Source organism: Nannobrachium achirus (assembly GCF_963921795.1).
Source record: "Nannobrachium achirus genome assembly, chromosome: 10".
NCBI lineage: Eukaryota > Metazoa > Chordata > Actinopteri > Myctophiformes > Myctophidae > Nannobrachium > Nannobrachium achirus.
Window position 1 is genome coordinate 23724889 of NC_137819.1, and position 15944 is coordinate 23740832.

Sequence of the window (15944 nt, forward strand, 5' to 3'; positions counted from 1 at the left end):
TAAGGACCCCTTAGCTCAGACAGAGATCAAGCAGGGACCCTCGCTGTAGGCTAGGCATTATAGCCTACTGTATCACACAAATATTTGGCAGGCCCCCTGTAATAACCCCTGTAATAACCCTGGATTGGGGTCCCTGACCCCCAGTTGAAGACATATAGGCCTACTAATAATGACATAGGCCTTCTATATGATTAGTTATCAAACAATTCTACAATAGCCAGCAGCTTTGTGTTCTCCCAGAATACTATATGTTGGGTTGTTAGACAGAGCCTAGTACTACAGTGAAACAATAAATTGCCTTGAATTTAAATTTCATAAATTTTTAGTCGCTATGTTTTGTAAATTTTGGGATTTGGGCTTGAATCGTGGTGAATCGTGAATCGTATCGCATCGTGTCGGGAACAGGGGTAAATCGTGATGTATCGTATCGGCAGGATTTTAATGTATCGCAATTATATCGTATCGCTGGCAGTGTATCGAGGTGCGTATCGTATCGCGTCAGTGGTCGAGATTCACATCCCTAATGTACATAGCAAAAATAGCAGATCTACAAGCTCAAAGCGTGTCGCCTGAGCTTGTAGATCAGCTATTTTTGCTATTTTTGAATTGGAATCCTGTAAAGTAACTTCTTTCTTTTCTTCTTTTGTTTTAAAATTTCAAATGCATTTATATGTTATTATGTTAACTTTATGAACTTAAATACAAATACATTGGACATAAAAAATACAATAACATTTTAATACTAGTCATTTAGCTACTAATATACAGTAGACTGAAGTAATTAAAGCCGGTAATTTTTTGCATTTTTGGAATTGTAACTGCTGAAATCAATAACATATCAGTACTCCAATATTAACCTGCAGGCTGCATTAAGTGAAGGTGGGGGCCGCATGTGGCCACCGGGCCGCCAGTTGCCCATGTATGGTCTAGGGCAAACAGACGTGGTCGATATTTGAAAACTGAAACGACTATCTTTAAAGTCTAGAAGATTCACAACGATGATACAAACGGGTGTATCGGTTTTCTCCCATGACTTCCTGATGCAAAAAACAACACAAGTTTTCATTATTTAAAAAACAAATAATACGTCAGCAAAATCATCTTCTCACTTTTCAAGCCCATCTTTGTATTTCCTTTTTCTCTGGCATACGTATGTATATTAAGCAAAAATACACTGTACATGAAACCGTAGCAATAACATGATTTCACCTTTTAAGTTTCCTTGAAGGATTCTTGACAGTGACAATACTGTGACTGAGATCAAGTCAACAGGTACATTAAGTGGCCTTGTCATTGAGGTTGGGTGACAATCAGAGACAGATGGGTGGGTGACCTGTGCTAGTGCATCAGTAATACAATCTAGCCATGTCTAAATACCGGGTCCTCTTTTTAATGTGCCCTCTTATTGAGCTGTAGGTCAACTCAGCCTTATGGTATATACAATGTTGAATTATTTAGACTGCACTCAAAGTAGAGTTACTTGTTTTGAGTTTTGTCATACTGTATATTATAGAGAGTGTATTAAATCGTTGTTGTCCGATGAAAACCTTGTATGTCCAAAACAGTTTGTTTGAAAACAGCCGATCTACAAGCACACAACGCCTCGCACCGCGAGGCGTAGTGTGCTTGTAGATCTGCTGTTTTCACTACTTTTGTGTGACGGCCTTGTATGATGAAGCAGGGCTTTACTTTGCGAAAGAACATACACATTTGAAACTGAAACTTGGAGATACGAGGTTTACACCCGACAACGAAGATATTGTATGTGTTGTTCCATCTATTTTCTATCAAAGACCTTTTTTAAGTTGGGTGGGAGCTGAAGTTTTCTATTCTACAGCATTCTATGCAAGTAAAAACAATGAAAACGAAAATGATACTGTATACCGCTATAACACAACGCCCAAGAACACGAATGCTGAACACAAACTCATCGTCTGCATCGTCTACCAACAGTCACTTTCAGCACAGCAGCCTACTTTCCCTTCTCGTTTTCTGACCCCCTCCTCTGAGGCTTGCTAGCGCGCTAATGCATGGGTGAAACAGTATATTATAGGACCTATACGGTTTCACTGGAAGCCCTCTGCGCTGGGGAGAGTAAGATGAGAAGGAGTTTTACTACCATCAACACAACCACAACAACCATTATCACAGTTTGGTGGCTGGCTAAAACTACCGCAACTGGTTCACTTGGTGCCAGATTAGCTAGCAGGCTGCAGAATAGCTGACTACAGTAGCTAGCTGTTTTTTTTCTTTTTTTTTCTTCTTTTTTTTTATGCTTCCTGACTTTCCTCATTATACACCATGAGTGCCAACTTGGCATCCGTACTGTATATTTGCGATGTCATCATACACATCTACACAATCACATCACCATGTTTTGTAGATCAGCTATTTCGGATGTGCAGCGTACGCGTGGTTGTGCAGCGTACGCCAACGTATAACATACTGCTTAAAAGGGTGGTGTAAGCTCTATATGTCGATTGCTCTAGAGTTTGTTCAGTAACAGGGGTCTCCCTGTCAAACAGAATATACATTTGTTTGTTTCATTACTGCCAATGTATTTGTTTAGCCTGTATCCCGTAGGTAGGATATGAATTTTCTTTCTTGAGAAAATGTACTACTAAAGGGCTGGAGAGACAGGGAGACCCCCTGTTACTGAACAAACACTCTATAGCAACAATCAATCACTATGGGAATATAGAGCTATCTGACACTAAAACTAAACTAAAACATATCTCTTACACCACCTTTAAGTGAACTGAGGGATGGCTTTAGGTACAGGTTACAGAAACCTCGGCTAGGGCATGGATATTATGCCCTAGACTAGAATGACCTTAATCTGCTGCTTTAAGCTATAAATTGGTTCAATAAAAGACTGGCCTTTCCTTGTCAGTGTCACTGGGCTACTGGATGCTGGCTATTAATGACGATGACAATGCAACGATATTGGTACGATAAATGCAGTCTCAGCTGCATACTGACAGTCACTGATCTCTGCCCACTGTTAGTGCTGCACGATTAAAGCTAAAAATCATAATCCTTATTATGTTTGCCTAATGTTGTAACCATGATTATGAATAACTACTATTGGCAACAGCTATTTGTTAATGTCTTTGTTTCTCATTTTGTTTATCAGTGCCACAACTTTGGCCAAACTGCCTGTAATGTTCTCTGTGATTTGATTGTCTCTGTGAGCCTGATGGATGTGGAGATGGGTTGCCCAATGAACAAAAATGAAAAGCAACGGCAAAATCTCGATATTCAAACATTCCGTTGTTTCAAGGTCCCAGTAGTCCGGTTAGGTTTAGGTTTAGCATTCACCAGGTTAGCATTCACCAGTGTCTAGCATTCACCAGCATTGTCAGGTTAGCATTCACCAGGTCAGCAGGTTAGCCTCGGACTAACTGGGACCTCGAAACAACGGGACCTCAGAAAAGTGCAACACACTCAAAGCAACCTCTTGCGGGAAAATGAAAAAGCCTTTACTGTAATGGTTAACGCATGGCAAATTGGCAATCATTAGTCACCTGCTCAATAGTATGGTAATGAACCTTTGATGCCAATTATATGTCTTATGTGTTCCTCACTGATGTTGAGTCACCCTGGTGAAGGCTGTGTGCCGCAGCGAGTAGGTGCATTTACAGTATTGACTTTCTTACCATACATTTGCCAGTACAGCAAAGGCTTTTTCATTTTCCCACAAGAGTTGGGATTTTCATTCCTCTCTCTGTGTTCTCTGCATGGGTTGCACATTGTTCTGGTTATCAACGCTTGTGTAATGACGACGAGACGAGGCCAAAGGTGCAAACAGCTGACCAAGTAAGATGTTTGAATTAATTGCTAAGTTTCACAGAGTTCTCAAATTCTGCCCAAACCCGACTCGACATACGGCCTAAATGTATGTTAATTAGGCGGGCCAGGCCTCGGGTTTATGTTTTTATCATTTTATATTATAACTTTTACTCTCTCAAATTCTTCCCGAACCCAACCCTACCCTACCCGCAGTTTTCGGGACGGGTAGGGACTAAAACGTAAAAATAAAAATAATATCATGTTTTTGGATTACCGAATTGTGCGGCCCTATACCACCACGGGTAAGTCAATCTGGCAAGCCATCGTCAAAGAAAAGGGAACGCCCACTCGGGTTGTTCCTCTTCCTACAGACTCTGTCTCGAGAGAATGCGGGTAAGTTGACTGATGAAGACAGCCCTGCTCACTTCAGGGATGAACTGCAGACCGTCTATTTTGTTCTTGGTAGTTAATCTGTCACTGCACCGATTCTTGAGTAATGGTTACTGGTGAGTGGTGACAGTCATTGTGTTGTCGTCAGTGGCCCCCCTTCAAGACAGAAAGGCACTCTGAGTCCTTCCTTATCACTGCATTATCATCAAACCTGTCACTTCTGAAATAGTTAAGTGTGATTCTTGACACTACGTAGACAAGTAAAGTGGCTCTCAATGTGGGGGCCTGGGGACCCCCAGGAGACCTTGAGGAGGTTCCAGGGGGTCCCCAGCTATATGTCAAGTAACTACAACTACAGAATGTACAAGAATGTCTCTTTTGATCAGAGTTCCACTGTTACCTCAGTATTATTACAGTAAACAGACCGAAATTCTAGACCAACTGACAGACCAAAACAACACAAATGTTGTTAGATTGTGGTCCCAGAGATGAAAGGATATCTTATCTTAAGATGGGGGTCTGTGGCCTAATGCATATATTATCTAATTGGTCCTTGAAATAAATGAAAAAATTAAGAAAAAAAGTTGAGAATCAATGGCAGGGACATCCTCAGTATTATTATCAATATGAATTCTAGAAGACTGAAACTAGTACTAATTAATTATTAATTCCTATCCTAGCCTAAATATACACTTACGGGAATGATATCTTGTCTAATCTATTACTTTTGCTGTACTTCTCACAAAGTATCCTGTACAGATCAAAAGTTGGCAAATGGAGTCAACATTTGTGATGACATCACATGCTGCACAGAAAGAAACGCATCACGCAACAACTGTTTCTTCCGTGACTTGATAGAGAAAACAGCTCTGCAGTTTTGCCCACTTTGATTCCCAATAATCCTGTACTCATTGTTTGATAAGAGGACTGACTGGATTCCAACAGACCCACCCAAGACACAGATAATTAGTCATCGGGTTTGAGGGGGTGTGGGAAACTAGGTCAAGAAATATCAGCATTCATTTGCATTTGTTTAAATGCAGTGCCACTGCCACAACCAGTTACGTAGAAGTGGTCACATAACAAGTTTGTACAGTAAGTGCTTTAGTATTAGTACTCCAGGGAAAAAGGAAATATTAATTGTCGAGAATGTTCTTTTCGTTGCCATTTAGCCGTTTGTCCTGGAATGCACCTAAAGAGTATTATATGGTCAATGAATCCATTCATTTGCTGAAGTAGACTTCATAAACGCCACAGCTGCCCCTGGCCCTGACATGGGATAAAAGGCTTACGTCTCCCGAGTATAGGATCAAACTGGCAGTTTTTGACAAGCCCTGTTTTACTGATAACAAGGTTGGAGGCTGATTGCTCTAATACAAAAAGTGTCAAACCATTAGACCTGCAAAATTACTTCTACATGAGAAACTAACGTTGATGAATGTGTAAAGGACATGTTTAAGCACATAAACTATAGCATCCCTATTTTGGGGAGAACAGTTGGCAAACATGTTCACACAACATGGCACAATGTAACACATTGTTATAGCTAGTAGATCGGATATTGTGTAGAAGGGGAAAAAAGTTGGGGGCTTGGTAAAATCTCCTGGGGTACCCCGTTCAACGAAGTACTGTATATATCATACATGGGCAACTGGCGGCCCGGGGGCCACATGCGGCCCCCACCTTCACTTGATGCGGCCCGCAAGTTAATATTGGAATACTCATATTACTGATTTAAGCTGTTACAATTCCAAACATGCAAAATAATAATAATACTTTTCAGGATTCCAATAAAAAATTGGTAAAACATAATTAAGGATTCCATAACAAAAATAGCAAAAAATAGCTGATCTACAAGCTTGAGCTTGTAGATCGTCTATTTTTGCTATTTTTGGCTGTATATGCATTGTGGCCCGCTGGAGTGAATGTGAAAATGAAGTGGCCCTTTCCATCATCAAAGTTGCCCACCCATGGTATATATCGTCTCTGTCGGGTGGAAACATCATACCTCCAAAACTGTTGCTTTTCAGGATTCAAATTCAAATTGAATCTGTGTGACGCTGTAGTATGATCAAGTAGGTTGTTAATTTAGGAAAGTAAACTGCATATGGAGATTTCTGCCTGACAGCAACGATATATATTATACCTTAGGGCCCGTTCACATTGAGCCGATCCCGGGGCCGAGGATCCCCGACCAGATTTCGGGAGGACCCCCCGGGAAAATCGTTTGGTCGGCCCCGGAATCGGTCTTGGGCTTGAACAGTACCCCGACACGATCGGATTATGTTAATTAGCTTTTTTATGACCTCGGGACTCGTCGGGAGCACTCACGATAATATCAAAAAAGCTTGATATTTTCGGGTCATCGGGTAGGAATCCTTTACAATTATTGTCGTCTGAATGAGCTCACGGGATTGCATCAGATTATATGAAGCCAGCTCCTCCTTTTTTTAGGCTGCGCAGAGTGTAGGCTATTCTGTCACAGCCTACACTTTTATTATTATTATTAGCCTACTTACTTTTTACTTTAGCCTACTCTCTCCCTTGTTGTAATCACTTGTTCAAAAACGTTATAGCCTATAGCGTTCTTTCTTCTTTTTTCTTCTTCTGCGCAGTCATTTGGCAACAAGGCAGTGTCTTTTTTTTTGCTGCGCAGATTTGGCTAGGGCAGTGCTGTTCTATCCGTGCTCATAATGTCCTCCTCCTCCGGCTGCCAGCAGCGTCAGTTCTGCAAATGCTAAGGTATGGTAACATGGCTGTTGTCTGTTGTCTTGGCTGTGTGAAGGCATGCATGCAATACACTAGTCATGTTGCCAATACCTAGGCCTACTTTTTAGCAACAAGCACAAGCATGATGAATTCATTTTAAGAAGTACATTTTATTATTTTCTCCTGTAATCAAGGTACGTTATACCATACCCATGTGCGCCTCTGTAGTCTAATTTGCGCAGTGATGGAAAAAGTATAGACCTACTCCCATTCTTTACTTAAGTAAAAGTATCAATACTGCATTATTAGCTACAACAAATATGGCACAGACAGAGAGAGAGAGAGAGAGAGACTCTTTGTTATAGACTATAGCGAATATATTTGTTTAATTTCGCTGTTTTAATATTTAATTAGGTAATAAAATGGATTTTGGAGCATAGCGAGTCAGAACACCGCAGCTGCAGGACTTCTGCGCTAATTGGGTCGTTGGCTCGTTGACTTTGCTGGCATGCGGTAGGCCTAATTGATTATTTTGGAGAAAGATTCCCTTTAGTAAAAATAATATTCCTTTTGGTTACCATTTGGTCTCCATCATTAAGCTGGGGATCACCTGGAACACCCTCATTGTCAAAACATTAAACAAATGGCAATTAAACTGACGTGAAGAGAGAGAGAGAAAAACACTCTTGATTTTATCCCTCTTGAGGGGGCGGAATCTTCATCTAGTCACGTCTCTCATGGCACCACCCCCCCGAGATCGTGGGTGGCTAGAATCGCGAGACGTCGGTCTCATTTGTAATGGTCTGAGATATTTCACTTGGCACAGCGGGATATACCGGGCCCGGTCGCAAGACAGAGGATCGCTGTCGTTTGAAATGAACACCGATAAACCCCGGGCACGAGATCTGATCTGACCCAACATCGGCCTCTCATCTGTGAGGCCCTTTAGGTTTTAGTGCCTAAGGAAGTTTAGGGCATAACAGCATCCACCAAGGAAGCTTATCTATCACAGATTCCTACTAAGTTACTAATGACTAATGACCCCCCCTCGTTCTCTTAGCTTGCTTTCTAGTGCTGCCAGCATAGCATACAGGGGTTATGCACATGATCTAGTTATCCCTCGGGGAGCTTACAGCCTCGGCCAGCATTTATTGTTCTGCTACGCAGCCAGAGAATCTGATGAGAGCAACTCAAGAGTGGAAAGGGCCTCGCTGGCTCGTGACAAAGACATACATCCTAGACCCTGGGTGGAGGAGAGCTGGAAGATGTGCTGAGGTCACTCATAATCTGTATAAGCGTTGGTACAGTAGCCTACATATGAGATGTTTACTATGACTGTTGTATTCTATTCTACACAGTACACACGGTCATAACAGCTACAAACAATGTTGCATGTTGGAAATATAAGATATTAAGATTGTTCAAAGCACACTAGCACATGAAGGCAAAGATTAGACCTATATGTCGACTTTGGGCTATTTATTTTGCAATCCAGTGATATGGCCCCACCCCCCTTGAGAAGAGAAATGAGAGATGGCGAAACATAAGATCATAACAATTCGAATACTATAATGGCATCACAAAACAATGATAAAATATGATTATTTAGGCCATTCATAAACCTGCAGGATACATCGGATCTGTTCGATTCACTAGTTTGCAGCAGCTGGACACAACTGTGACTATACAGTAACAGAATGCAATGGGGTATTAATTTGTTCCCAGCAGCCTCCCCATCATCACATCAATCACTTATTGCGACATATCACTGGCAACAACATCATATTCTGGTTGAGGAGGACCCCAACAAGCCACCGCATAATACTGTGATGCAGGCGTTTCTGCTGCAAAAAAACAACAACAACACACATGCATCAGAGCCGGATTTTATCTGTATATGAGGCCTTTCTCCTTTAACCACTTGAACCCCTGGCGTAGATATCTGGACATGCCATTATAGGGGAGGGAAATGCATGAATTCAGAATGCAGATCGGCTATTTTCAATGTTAGTGTCCCATTGACATTTCAAAGCATATATAGCTCCGTGATGCAATCACAGCATGCATTGCATTGCATTGCATGCAAGGGGGTGGTGGTCTAGTAGTCTAATAGCAGTGTTTACCTCGGGGGCTGCTGGGGTCCTGCAGGTAGGACGGCGGCGGGGCCGCGGTGGTCGGGGTGACGTTCCCCGAGTTGGGTGCCGACAACAGCGGGGACCGCTCGTCCATGCCGTCGGAGGCCATGATTTCGGGGGTGGCCGCGGGTCGGGGGGAACGTAGTCCAAAGAAAAACGCCCCGGACGAAACGACAGCAAGCGGCGAATGGGGGACCGGGGAGGACGGAGGGGGACAGGGGCGCTCCTTGGCCCGGTGTTTTGTTCTGGAGAGAGCGGAGAAAAGAGGAGCGACTGCTGCGTGCGTGTGTGCGTGGGGCTGCCTGCCTGCCTGCTAAAGATGGGACGTTCGCGAACGAATGGAGTCTTTTGAACGGCTCTTTGGAATGAACGATGGGATCCGGTTCGCTGTAGGGAGCCGTTCCTTTCTAATGAACAGTGGTGGGAAAATAGCCTACTGCAATCAATGCAAGTATGACTAACTAATGTGGAAATACTCTGCCACAAGTAGAAGTTTGGAATGTTAGCCTAATTGAGTAAAAGTACAAACGTAGCCTAATTAAAGTAGCCTACAAAGTAGGTCTACCAAACGAATAGTAGAAAGTATTCATTATGCATAATGCAGAATGTCTTGTTTCACAGGTTTTCCAAAGGTTAAGCATAATTACAACACCAGAGGCAGCGCCTGAGCGCCACAGCTCACGTTCAACTCAGTCACCTCAAAAGGGTCAAACTCGTTCTTCTGCTATACCATAAAAATGTGGAATGCCTTACCGAAGGAGTGTGGATCACTAGTAGCATCCTTTAAAATCGCACCACTTACAAGCAGCAGCCGTTCGCAACTGGTAAAGCAACAACCCAATGGCAGGTATACCTATGTATGTCAGAAATAAATGTAGGCTATATAGGGTTGAAGTTATTTGTAATTATAATCAAATCTACAAAGTAACTAAAATGAGCCAGTCTTTTGAACGGCTCTTTGAAAGGGACGGATCCCAGAGATCCGGCTCACTTCAAAGAACCATAAATCCCATCTCTACAGCCTGGCTGCGCTGTGCTGCGCCTCCTACGGCACGCTGCTGCTGGGTGACGTCGTCGCGGTGAGCTATGAGCACATCCCATAGCCCGAGAGGACGCAAATACTAATAATGTAGCCAAATCAAATTTATTATCTTATTGTGTACACTGAACACTTAAATGTGCGTGGACAAATGGCAATAAATGTGTGGACAGTTCTTATCGCAAGAAAGAAAGAAAAAAAGAAAGAAAGAAAGAAAGAAAGAAAGAAAGAAAGAAAGAATTCGATATGGGGCTGAGATTGTTTTAGTTCCAGATTTAGGTCATGGTTTGCTTCATTGGTTGACAACTCCTAAACTAAAACTCCTACATTGGGGAATGAATACAGTAAAACTCTTGTAGAATAATGTTGTATAGCTGCTGCTGGAATACATGTTTCCCCTGACAACAAACTGTCCAATCACAGCACGGCCGACGACTGGGATCTACAGGAGTTTATTCCCTGAAACGAACCAGCTTGGTTCTCAAACATAAAAAAAAATTAGACCCCCAATGGTTAAGGGTATATTTAGCCACGGATTCCCATTAGAAAATATTATGTGCTATTTGGACCCCCGTAACAAATCATGAGAAAATGTTTCAAAAATTCCAAAAAATAAAATAGGTCTATCATGCAGGGTGGGCAACTTTGGTGAATGGTGAATTGGTGATGGAGAGGGCCACTTATGTCCACACTCACTCGAGGCCACATTGCATATTGTCAAACATTAATGGCTCGAATGCCAAGATAAATAATGGACCTTGATATCAAAAAGGTTGAAAACCACTGACTGAGATGCTCTTAATCCAGAGTGATTTACAGCAAGCAAGGTAATCTGCTAGTTTTCCCACAGAAGATGCTGGGGTCAGATGCTGTGCTAACTGGGACTTATCTTGAAGGTGCATTGCATTTTGAAGGTTCCATTTATTAGAGAAGCAGTGGTTCTAAAACTGTTTTAATTTAACAGACCTGTAGCCTATAACTCTGAGAATGTACAAATAACGCTAAAATAAAATAGAATAACATCTGGGAACTATTAGGTTAGTAGTTAAACATTCGTATGGGGTCATTTGGAACCCCCATCACGCCTCAAGCAACCACATGATGGGGGTACCCCGTGTGGACCCCACTTTAATTTGAGACCCACTGGTGTAGCAGAGTGTTTCCTAGTCAACCATCATGCACAGCATCAGCACCCTGGCTCTGTAGTATGGAACAGAGCCTTCATTAATTGGTAAAACCTGTGAAGGAAGAGACCCAATTTCTTTGAGTCTATTGACTCATCATTTGGAAAAGCTCAACCTCTTCTTATCTGGAATTGCCAGATCAAGAGTGACCTCTACTGGGCAACCAGAGATATGATAAGTATACAATGACTTATGAAGGGCCAGACTCAGAGCATAGATTCACAGTTTATAAATACTTGTCATATTCATACAGAACCATTATGACCAAATAACAACTCCATTTACAATCCATAATGCCATTAACTACATGTTTTTTAATACAGAAATTATAAGTGGCTGATCAATTTAGTCTTTTTTCATCCATTCATCGATACAAAATATCAGAAAATGTGCTTCAACATTAATGATAATAATAATAATTAATAGAACAAACACTGAAAAGAATCCATTGCAGCCAGCAGAAATTAATGTATTATTATAATGCTGTTTAAAAGTCTAAAAGACTAAGATTTTGACATTTAGTCGACTAAGACTAGACTATCTGAGATAGGAATAAAACTAAATGGTGGGTTATTCAAAAGACTAAGGCTAAATCAGAATTTGCTGTAAAAAGTAACACACCGCCTGACTGACCAGAAGCACGGATAAAACATATCCAATCAAAAGTTTTGAACATAATGAGGTTTCCCCCTCGCCAGAGACGATATTATAGTTTGTATTGTTTTATATAAAAGAAACACAGAAACAGTTATCTGACTGATGGATAATGGATACAATGTGATGTGATGATGGGAGTGATAGAGAAAAGTGCTAGGCAGGTACAAGGATGTAATGTGAAACACAGCCTTGGTACCCAGGCCTTTTTTCCTGGTTATGTCAAACATGACAAGAATGATACAGGTTTGGTGCTACATACTTGCAGCTGTGGATGTGCTGCAGCTTTGTGTGCAATTTTAACCACATGAAACCTTAGTGTCCCTATCTGGACATGTGATAATAGGCGAACATGATGTAATTTTGTAAACCTTTTAATTAAAAAAGTGATACACTTATTTTACACTTATGTTATTCTTCATCGAGATAACACGACTCATTCAGTTCCTCAACATCCATACAATTACTTGTCACATCACACACAAAACGCTCTCAATATAATCCAAATTATTGTCTTCATTAAAGCACAAAACTATGCAATAGTGTAAAACATTTTTCTCCTGATCAGTTAACTGAAAATTACCAATACACAGGTTTCATTCATGTTTAAAATCATTGCTGCCTAGCCTGCCTGGCAAGCAGCCAGCTTCTTGATTCTGTACATTGTGGATCATTTGACAACATTAAAAGAAGGATGATGTACAGCTTGTAGCAACAATATATACAGCATATCATTTTGAAGGGCACAAACCTCTTCAACGTACTAGCCTGGAATCAGCATAGATCTTCAGTATTATTAATAATATTATTATTAATTTTGCATTGTTTTAGCGAAATTTGGTGCAGAAAAAATAAATAAACAAAATCACTTCCAAGGTTTTCTCCCAAGTTTTCTTCTGGTGGCGGTTTTGGCGATCAGAGCCGATGCATTGTGGGATGTGTGAATGACCTCGCTTGAAGAGTGGTCTGGAGTGTGAGAACATTTTGCTTACACAGAAAGACATTTTCCACAACACATGATTATACAACCCGTAATTACAAAACTGGTGGGTTTCTAATAACATTAGATTTGGTCATGCTTCATTAAAGAAATATGTTAATCACGCTAACACATCTCTGGACAAAATGTGCCAACATGTGTCCCCATAAAATCTTTAAAAAATAAAGAAATTAAATGAAGAAAATAAAGGAAACATTGAGAAAATAGCAGGTATACGTGTCACATCATGATGTGCTGTGCGCTTGTAGATCGGCTGTTGCTATTACTCAAATAAGTTCAAGTACAATGTGCTTACGTGGTTAAGAACTCTCCAGTTGTCCCCCGTTTGTTTTTGTTTGTTCCTCTAATAAATCGGACCCTGAATAGACGTATGTATGAGAATGACATCATTTCATTTCAATTTCAAAAGTTAATTTAGTCCACAAAAAAATATTTTGGCGGACCTTGATGGCATCGTAATGCCCGATTTAAACCTAAATATGTCCCGAAAATAGTCTGTACTCTAGAAGCTCGCTGAGCTTGTGGATCAGCTATTTTCGGAGCTTGACACGCACACGCAGCCGAGCATAAAATGACTCATCTTAGTTCAGGATCTCTTCTCCAGTAGTCCATCACGAACATTTCCGTCCAGATTTAATTTGTTGATGAAATTGTCTATATATTTTGTCATAGATTTAGTTATCATAGCTTAGTTTTCATTTTGTTTTCGCCAGTGAAAAAAGGAGGTATCTGTCATGGTGTCAGCCGACGAAATGAACACCCGCCTCAAACGGTCGCATTGAAAGTGTTCAACAGATCGCGTCCCAGCATGGACATTGGAACCGTGGGGCTCACGAGGAACGAATGCTCGATCTTCAAGCCGTCCAAATCGATCAGCAACGGGAGCGACAGCGGCTCGACCTGCCAGTCTCCCCCGATACCGGCGTGACGGACGCTGTGTTTGCTCAGAGGGCACTTCAAGTCTTTCTGCCGCAAACACGAAATGGTCGATCCCGTGTCCACCAGGAATCGAACCATCTTCCCCGACACGCACAGACTCAGCTGCGGTAGCTGCGTGGGCGAGGCGGAGAGACGGACGACTTTCAAGCCGGTGAAAAAGGTTTTTGTGGAGACGGCGGTGAAGCCGGGAGGGGCGGTGAGCTGGGGAGGCACCGTGACTCTGCTGCCTGTTAGGGGAGAGGAATTAAATGTTGGCATGACATCAGGGTTCATTTTGGTTCAAACTACAGCAGGGGTCTTCAACGTTTTCAGGCCAAGGACCCCTTAGCTGAGCGAGAAAGAGAGAAAGCAGGGACCCCCACTACGTATTGTATAAAATTGTGTTGCAGATTAAACATTTTCATAGATTTCTGAGACAGCATAGACTTGTTTGGCAGCAATACCACCAGTGTAGGTTGTTGGTTTAATGTGTATTTTTAGACATTGAACGACTTGAACCGTCAATACGTCTGCTTTTCTTTTCTCTCTAAACCAAATCTCTTTGCCAAGAATAGCAGAGGATAATGTTCCACACAGAATAGGGATACTAGGGTTCAAGTGGTTAGTGTAGAAAAAATAAAGTTCTTATCACACAAAGATTTGGAGGACCCCCTGTAGTAATTCTGAGGACCACCTGGGGGTCCCGCACCCCCTGTTGAAGACCCCTGAACTACAGTATGACAAAAATTTCACATCAAAGTCAATTTTTTGGACACTTGAGCCACAGATTGAGCTTTAGCCTCTCAGACCCCAATTTTTGAATATTTTGTAATCGTTGGATAATATTTCATCCAAAATTCCATTATGTATTGATGTGGTGCCATAGGAGAGATAACAGGCACCCGTTGATCAAACTAACAATTCTTCTACATTCTCTAATTGTGTAGACTTCTACAAGCTCACAACGCGTCGCGATGTGACGCGTTGTGAGCTTGTACTGTAGATCGTCTATTTCCACTATCAATGTTATTTTTTAAGTCTAAAGTTGTCACTCATTTCTTTGTATATTTAGGTTGTGTCATATCTGCCATGTGCAACTTCAAAGCCTACAAGCCAAACAGAAATCCGACTGTCAATGACAAAAACACAATTAAATTGTTAATCTCAGTTATTTGGGTGACAATCAATCGCCATGTAAAATGTCATAATCGTGACAGCCCTAATCCTCAGTCATACTGTACTTACCAGGCAGGTTAGTTGATGTCAACATTCCATTATTCTGCTCTGCCTGTTCCTTGCTGAAGTATCCTTGGTCTTTGTTTACACATCCTCCAGCTAGAACCACATGAAGAGAGTTTCAATAACAACCCCTCAACAAAGTATTATTTTATATTGATCATCAGACCTATTATACATCTGACATTAACTCAGGATGGTTTAACATAATACAGCATAAATAAACCCATCATTATAAATATCATTAAATTATAAATATATGAGCTGAATTACTGAATCATGATGTGTATTATAGTGATCACTTCCCTTAACCCATTCAGGCCGGGTACACATTTTAGTGTATGGGAGGGGCTTACAGTACATGTACAGTATGTTGCAACATATTTGTTTTTGTAGGCTAAATTCTGATTTAGGCCTAACTATAGGTTAGGCCTAATGGGTTAAAATTATTAAAATATGACATTTATAGTTGTGTACCTAAGTATTCTGAAAATCATTTTTAAACATTTAATTTTAAATTTTAAATAATAATAATAATAAAAAATAAAGTGTTTTATATAGGGATTCCCGAACTGAAGGTTTGATACTTACTGCCTAGTTGGCGTTCACATTGACAATTCATGAAAAGAGAAAACATATTCATATTTAGAAAACATAATATGGTCAATTAAAATGGATCTCAATTATTGTGCATGATATGTATCTTCTGTCATTTAATCACACAATTGCTATATTACAGACTTGTTTCCTGAAAACACATCACATAGTAAGTGATAATAGTAATAGAATTCATCTTCAGGTGCTGTTTAGTTGTTTAGCTCACAAAAAAGGTTGCAGGGAAATCTTCAACTGACAGGCAAAACATGCAAATCAATTATGTGAAGAGA

At 41.0% G+C, this 15944-nt stretch overlaps 2 protein-coding genes across 2 annotated transcripts in view; both read right to left on the reverse strand.

Annotated features, from left to right (window-relative positions):
- Positions 1–9135, reverse strand: part of pip4p2 (phosphatidylinositol-4,5-bisphosphate 4-phosphatase 2) — a gene marked incomplete at its 5' end in the record, with an annotated part of 35963 nt that extends 26828 nt beyond the window's left edge. The window contains one exon of the mRNA XM_080735118.1: positions 9015–9135. Within this exon, the coding sequence (XP_080591244.1) occupies positions 9015–9135 (121 nt within the window). The remainder of the gene's footprint in view (positions 1–9014) is intronic.
- Positions 9136–11553: 2418 nt separating this feature from the next.
- Positions 11554–15369, reverse strand: LOC308292748 (uncharacterized protein). The gene is made up of 2 exons (XM_080735167.1): positions 15067–15369; positions 11554–14069 (listed from the first exon to the last, which is right to left on the reverse strand). The coding sequence occupies exons 1-2, from the start codon at positions 15089–15091 to the stop codon at positions 13669–13671; spliced, it is 426 nt and encodes a 141-aa protein (XP_080591293.1). The 5' UTR covers positions 15092–15369; the 3' UTR covers positions 11554–13668.
- Between the last annotated feature and the right edge of the window lie 575 nt (positions 15370–15944).